Here is a 7,744-nt window from a genome sequence, read left to right as displayed (position 1 = left end):
TGTTTGAAATGGTGAAAATGAATGTGATGAATGGATATTGAGTAAAAGGGACAAAATTGTCCTTTGAATTTCTCAGAGACTGTGCTGCTTAGTGGAAATGACTGACGGAAGGTGAAAATGGCTGACAAAAAGCCTGACTCGAGCTTGATTCAGTCAGAGGCCTAAGAATAGATTTTGGATTGATGGAATAGTTTAGATAAAGATTAAGATAAGTTAAAGAAGGTTGAACTTGCCTATTTTAAGAATTGAGTATAACAATCGCTGTTCAGCCTTTTGGCTAAGATCAAGTGTATTATCTGTTCTTACCAGTTTAATATATGATACATCCTCTATCCAAGGGTAATATATTACCTGGAGTTTTGGAGCAGGGAGATGGAATAGGAGCTTGCTCTGTCCACTCCATGCATCGACCTGGTATTGCAGTACTTCCAGGAATGGTGCACACCCTTCAGGGGACAATAAAATAGATAAATAGAGTATAGGATCTGACTATACTAGGTTTATACTGTTTTCTTATGCCTACTATTATTGATATAATGATTGATATAAATGATTATTGGGAATTATAAATAAAGAGTTTGTAAGTTGTTTCAGCCACCAATTTGAAGCTTTAAATGGGTTAGGACTAGCCTGCAAAGAGAGCTCTGAAAAGCTAAGCCACACTCAGTACTCAGGACATTAGTATTCAAAGAGACTTGCTTAAGGAGCTGTTGACAGACTGAAGGAAAAAGGAACTCTGGCTTTTTGAATTTTGAAAGAGTGGTTTGTGCCAAAGCTGGAAAAATCTGGAGCCCTGAAGAAACACTTCTCTGCGACTGAACATTAAAGAGAGCCTGTGGGCAGGCTGAAATGCTTGCTAGGTGACCACCTGGATCCACTTGTTGAGTGGAAGTGAAAGAAATGCTGCAATAAAGTGATGCGTTGTGTCTGGCCACTGACACTTTTGGACCTGGTTCACAGGGACTAGAGGAGATGAGAGCGGGTTGACAGGTCTGCAGTTCATGACCTAGCACAAGGGGGCTAAGGTTGTTGAGAATTTGTGATAGTGCCCATGGTCTAAAGGTGAGGTGACTGACTACTGGGCACCTTGGTGAGGTTAAGTGAGGCGACCCACATTGAATTGACCAGAACCCGACCAGATGAAGGTAGCATATTTGAGCCTGTGAACTGGTGCACATTGCTGCTAATTTTATGGATGGTTTGTCCTGATTTTACTTTGCGTATGGGTGCAGACTACACAAGTTTACAATTGGAAAGAAGATTCTTAACATCAAAGAACATGATTGTGTCTTTATAGCACTGGGTTGATGTTAGTGGGAAGTCTAGAAATTGGATACCCAAAATGGGGTGGATAAAGGCATGTAGTGGCTGGCTTACCAACTTTCATTGGTGGAGGAATATATTAATAGTATTATGGTGCAGGTGTTCACTTAACTGCAATTGTTAGGCATAGAATAAAGAATATGGTTGTGTTGTTCACTGATAGAATATTATTTTTAAATGAGTTTGGGGTGCATATTGAGTTGCATGAATTTTAGCTTTATCCTGTAAGGTACAGATATGATTTCATTATTGTTTCATTAAAAATTATGTATGGCTAAAGAGTTTTATAAAGGTGTCAAGTTGACAAGAGGTGGTCTGTGGCAGTTACACGATCTCCTGTCAACTTGCAAAAGGGTGGAGGTTTAGCTTGTCAATCAGGTTGCAGCTTGATGACCTCATTTGGAGGCACGGAGGAGATCGATAGCTCACTGGAGATCAGATATACTCTCTGCTTTGTATTCCTGTTGACAAACCAAATGGAGACACATTGATGGAGCCAGAGTCCTTGCGTTAGTCCAGGCAGACTTGAGAAACAAATTCATAGACACTCATATGTGTATAAGAGCTTTATATAAAGATTAATTGTACATTAAGGAAATATCACAGCCCAGTCCAGATCAAGTCCAGAAGTCCGACATTAGCCCATATGTCTGATACCAATCAATAAAGTCCTCTTCAGACTCATGAAACACATGTAATTACACCAAATGCAGGAAGATCACAGGCCAGTGGGTTGGAAGTCTTATGAATCCAGTAGCGTTGTAAGCATCTCACCACTGGCAAGGGTCTCCATGGGGGCTCTTCCAGCTCAGGACATTAGCAGATTTTCATGTATCTTGTGGGTTGAAATGTCTCCCAGGGAGTGAGCAGAGAGAGAGTGTCTCCTGCCTCCAAGGAAGAATACCAGAATTCCCAGAATCCTCAGGAGAAGGCCATGCCCACAGAGAAGCCTTATTGGCTATGACCTGATTGACAAGCTAGACTCTACTCCTTCACACTTAATCCTCTCAAATTGACAAATGATTATATAACTACCACCACAGCCCTGGAGCTGGGGGAGCCACGTGGAGACCCACGCCAGTGCTGAGATGCTTCCACCACCACTGGTTCCACAAGACTTTCCACCTACTAGTCTGTGATCTTCCTGAATTCAGCATCATTGCATGTGTTGCGGGATTCTGAAAAGGAATTTGTAGACTGGTATTGGACATATGGGCTAATATTGGACTTATGGACTTGATCTGGACTGGGCTGGGATGTTTTCTTAATATACAGTTAGTCTTTTATAGAAAGCTCTTTTTCGTATACATGTGATTTTCTATGAATTTGTTTAAAAATAATACTCCGAACTAAGTGTTAATCTCTAAATGTCAAGGATATTTACAAAATTTAGAGGTCTAATATTTTCATAGAAAAATCCCTTTACATTCCTGTAGAGACAAAGAAATTAAAATAAATCAAGAAGTGCTGGGAAGGAAAATATCAGAATCTCTATATATAAAAAACACCTCACCATAGATGGCAACAATACTTTTCAAAGCTAAGTTTTCTTTACCTTATTTAAGGTTATAATCTTTGTGTGTGTTTGTGTGTGTGTGTGTGTGACAATTTAAAGAAAATACTGCCTCTCGTCTTGAAAGATATGGCTCAGCGATATCTTGTGATTATTGTCCTTTCTAGCATCACATTTGAAAATCGTGAGTTTTCTCCAAGTGTACATTTACTTCAACTTAAAAAAAATAACAAAATCAAACCAGTTGTCATTAAATCAATTCCAGCTGATAGTGACCCCATGTGTTTCAGAGATGTGTTTGAGTAGCTATGAGGATGCTTCTAGAAGATGAATTTGTGCCGCCAACCTTTTGGTTAATAATCAAGTGCTTAACCATTTGCACCATCCAACACTGGTCTATTCTGTGCCTGGCTAATACTTAATAGTCCATTGAATCATCAAGTTACACTGAATAAACTTCAGGCGTTCTCCATGAGAATTGAAAACTCTCATGTTAAAAAATAATCCTTAGAACTTTTCCACTATGTGTTATTAAGTGGAGAGCTCTCTGTCTGAAAATCATGAGTGTACTAAAATCAAAAGTGTACTGTGCCCTGGGCTGGCTTAACTACTTGATATTAGTAAAAGAGAAGGCCCATCACAGTGACTGGCTTAAAAAAAAATGTATTCAGGTAAAGAATCATCAATCATTGGAAGTTTTAACCTACTGCTAATTTTTGTTAGTGCATATTTCAGAAGATATTAGCTGTATCGATATAAATGGACAGTTCAAACGTTGCCTCTCTCTCCACTTCCCACCAGTCACTCCGTTTGATTACTTTGTCCTTCTCTTTTCCCTTTTCCCCCTAAAGCACCAAGCACCTCCTACTCTTGAACTATCAGATTCCTGATTTTTTCTGCCAACCATGTCCTCAGCTTCAAAAAAGGTTGCTTTGTGATGTGCTTCATAATTTTTGTCATGACTAATTTGTCTAACTCTCCTTTTAAGATCTACTTTTTGTAAGAACCAGCAGCATGATGAGAGTAGAGGTTTTGTTTATTCATCACCGTGTCCATGGTTCTGTTTACAATGCTTGGCACCTGGTGGCTCCATAGATATTTGTTGAATCTGGCTTTATAAACTAGATGGCAAACGCTTGCTGTCACTTACATGCACTACCAGGCAATGCCTTTTGAAACCTATACAGACAAATAATATATGAACTTCTACGTTGATTCAAAATAGAATCATTTGCAGCAGATGTGATTCTAAGGAAGTCAGTGTTACATGAAAGGTTGGCTTTAAAGAGAACATAGTTGACATTGACCTAGTGATTATTTGCTCAGTATCAGAAGAGATTCATGGCTTCTTCCTATATATGTACCTTGACCACGACCATAGACTCATGGGTGGCCAATTTTAAACTGCTTTACTATAAATCACTGAGAAACACATCTTGTAGAAAGTAATGATTTCTTTACAGTGTAATTTTTGGTTATTTACTGCCATAATTTGGAGTGTCTGTTGAAATTCCAGAATACCTTCAATGTTTGTTTGTTTGTTTGTTTTCTTTCCCAGTTTTATTTCTCCCTCTATTTATTCTGCTGGCCACTGAAGTGCAGGTGTTATTATTTTTTAAGAGTGAGAAGCAAGGTACTTTCATTTAACACCTTATTTGATATTTTGACTAACAACTTATCACCTTGAAAGATGAAATACATGGAGATAAACAAGTAACACTCATCACCACGTAGGTATGATAACACTGTCTTCTCTTCAAGAAGTGAATACTAAGCTGTGATTCAAACTGTACTTAAACCATAGCTTCTCATAAGATGTACTTTTGGGAAGGCTGGGTCAAACCCTTCAAATAGGGATGTTCCATGAATATGCAATGTAGGAAGCCTTTTATGGAAGGATGAGACCATTTCCTAAGAGAAATGTGTTATTTCCTAAAAATGTTTAAACAAAAGGTGTTGTGTGCATCACACTCCCCGGGTAATTGTAAAAACGTCATCAAAACCAGCTCATCTAGATTCGCACGCCTTTGTTTTGGAGGAAGACCAACTGGGAAACATATAAAACAGGTATGCTGCCCACAAAAGGTCAATTAAAAAAAATCCATTCTGCAAAAAAACCTTCTGCTTCCTTTGGATTTATGACCAGGAATACATCCAGGAACAGGGCTTCAAAATCTAAGTGGTGTTCCATTATTTGCAGTTACCTGGGATCTTAACTAGATGTGCAAGTTGCCTTCTGGCCATGGGGATCCTCTCCATGCATGGGTTATGGTATGTTGAGGCCCTGGCTGAGAACCAGTTCCACAGAAGCAACTTCAAGTTCTTCTGCAGAAGCTCCATAGCTCTGTGGAACAAGGAATATAAATGAGCGATGCCACGAGGAGCTGCGGATGAGGCAACCAAAATACAACCCTAGAAATAAAAAACGGTGAAGGGACAAGTCAAAAAATGTTCAAAGAGGCGTTCTAAAATGGTTCCAGTGACTGTGCCGAGAGCACTGGAGGATTTTGTTAAGCATTTGACAGACGATAGATCTGTTTTTAGGCTTAATGCGTAAGCAGGCTACGCCTTCGTTACAAAAAAGTTTTCAGCATTCCCAGTGTGTAAAAAAAAAATCAAATGTCTAGAATGGGAAATGACAAAAAAAATATTTAAAAGGTAGGGAAAAAATAGTTAGGCTTTAATCATTTCCAATCTACTTATGTCTGATTTTTTATGAACCCTTCCGCCACCCATAGTCATACACCAAACATACCAACATTTAAACCTTTTATAATCACCAAAGAACAGGTTACATATTAATATGTTTATTAATGGAACTCGGGTTTTTTTCCCCCCCGTTGGTTTTTAAATGAATTGCTAGTCCATTCTGGCCTTCATTCAGTTCCATTATAGTCCTTAATCCTTTTCCGATGGCTACCAGTTAATGTCCTGTTCCATGAAGAGAGTTTCCGTTTCTGGCGGCACTTGGGGATTTGTCTGTTTGGGGCTGAAATAATGGCAGTTTATAAAGTTCTCTCTCATCTTCCGACCCAACTAGGATTGACAAAGGCATTTCCATAGGCAAATGGTTTTCTTCCTCTCTCTGGTCATCTACCTCCTCCTTCCCATCTTCCTTTTCTTCTTCTTCCTCCCCCTCCTCCTCGTAGTCGGCCACTTCGACCTCCTCTCCATCTTCAGCCTCTCCCTCTCCATCCTCCTCCTCCACCTCCTCTTCATTCTCTCCTTCCTCTTCGACACCCTCACTCTCCTCCTCTTCCTCCTCCTCCTCCTCTTCCTCCTCCTCCTCCTCACTATCCTTCTCAGCACACACTTCCTCCTCACACTCTTCCTCCTCCGTGCCATAGATTTTCTCCTCTTCCTCCTCCTCTACCTGCTGGGGGGTGGGGCACTGGTTTTCCCCTGGAGAGGCTGGGCTGGAGGCCACCGTGCTGTACAAAATCTCCTGCAGCTCCTCGTCGTCTGCACAGCCGCTGGGGGGCGCCTCTCCCCCGGAGGCGGCCAGAGGCGGGGCCTGGGGGCTGGCCTGCTCCTGCTGGGCCTGCAGCGCCGCCTGCTGGCGCTCCTGTTCCTCCTGGTGCCGCATGTCTTCGTAGATCTGGTTCATGATGAACTGTGTGGTGTTCCTTGGTGCGCGCATGCCTGGCGCGCGCCACCCATACAAGTTGACCGGCCGGAGCAGCATCCGCAGATCCACGGGCGGGCTCCTGGGGAAGGCTCGGCGGGGCGGGCGGCGCAGGCCACGGCCTCGGCGGCCCCATCTCTTCTTCCTCCCGTAGGGCCGGGTCCAGCCGGGGTGCCAGGCTCCACACCAACAGGAGCAGCAGCAGAAGCAGAGAGGGTGCAGGCCATGCACCCGGATCATTTGCACCCCGCTGGGGACGTTGCAGAATCCCGCCGGGGGCGGGTACCAGGGCCCACCGGGATGCCCCCGGTTGGCATACATTGCCCTGTAGGGCCGTCGTGGGGGTTGGTACCAAGGGTCTGGGCTGTGCTGTTGTCGCGGCTGTTTCCTCGGGGGCTCATACTCAGCCTGGGGGCCATAGTGGGGTCGCCGTTTGTAAAGCGGGGTGCCCCTGCGCCTTCGGGGGCATGATGACCAGGCGCGCAAGGGGGCTGAGGCTGCCCAGCCTCCGCCCAGGTTGAGAGGGTCCTCCCGTTTGTGGAGGGTCTGGGTCATGGTTCAGAGAGCCCTGCGCCTTCGAAAGGGTCGTCCTGTCCCAGAAACTGCGGTCAAGCTTGGCCAGACGCGAAGCCTCGTCGCGGGGTGTGTCCGCGCCGCGCCGCGTGCGAGCTGCCGCCGGGGTCACGCCTTTCTCTCCAGGACTGCCCCCTCTTCTGGATGCTTCCGTCGCTCTCCCTGCGCCTTCGAAAGGGTCGTCCTGTCCCAGAAACTGCGGTCAAGCTTGGCCAGACGCGAAGCCTCGTCGCGGGGTGTGTCCACGCCGCGCCGCGTGCGAGCTGCCGCCGGGGTCACGCCTTTCTCTCCAGGACGGCCCCCTCTTCTGGATGCTTCCGTCGCTCTCTCTGGGTCTTCACACCTGAGTTGTCTCGCCCAGGTGGTCTGGGTGGGACTGGGGCTGGGTAAGGATGGTGGAGGAGGAAGGTGTTGGTGGGCAGCGCGCCCGGCGACCCGCTCCCAGATCCCGCCCACGCCCCCTCGGCAGAGGCGCGGCTTGGGGACGAGGAGGCAGGGGGTGCGCGTTACCTTGGGACTCCCTCTCAACCCAGGTGCTTCAAGGTGGCCGTCCAGGCCGGACTGAGGTGGCGCGGACTGCGGCCGGCCTTTAAATACTGGCTGGGACGCCCACGTGCCCTCCGCGTCCTTGGTTGCCTTGGGCGACAGCCAATGGGAGATCCAGGTGCTTCTCCTGGTGACTGCGGGCAGGTTCCCGCTGGAAGGGGGTG

At 45.4% G+C, this 7,744-nt stretch overlaps 1 protein-coding gene and 1 non-coding gene across 2 annotated transcripts; one reads left to right on the top strand and one right to left on the bottom strand.

The window, feature by feature from the left end:
- Positions 1-257: 257 nt before the first annotated feature.
- Positions 258-448, top strand: LOC115870855. Its single transcript, XR_004046960.1, has one exon. It is a non-coding gene; the product is annotated as a U2 spliceosomal RNA (small nuclear RNA).
- A 5,261-nt stretch (positions 449-5,709) lies between these two features.
- CCER1 (coiled-coil glutamate rich protein 1) lies at positions 5,710-7,016 on the bottom strand. Its single transcript, XM_045289407.1, is given in 3 exon segments — positions 5,710-5,858; positions 5,860-6,010; positions 6,077-7,016. Coding segments are annotated over 3 exon segments (1,197 nt in total). The 3' UTR covers positions 5,710-5,752.
- Positions 7,017-7,744: the final 728 nt, after the last annotated feature.

Source organism: Echinops telfairi, unplaced genomic scaffold, assembly GCF_000313985.2.
Source record: "Echinops telfairi isolate 266 unplaced genomic scaffold, ASM31398v2 ScPeMD7_2;HRSCAF=8, whole genome shotgun sequence".
NCBI classification, from domain to species: Eukaryota; Metazoa; Chordata; class Mammalia; order Afrosoricida; family Tenrecidae; genus Echinops; species Echinops telfairi.
The sequence above is the reverse complement of the archived record's forward strand: the minus strand, read 5'-3'. Positions and strand labels throughout refer to the sequence as shown.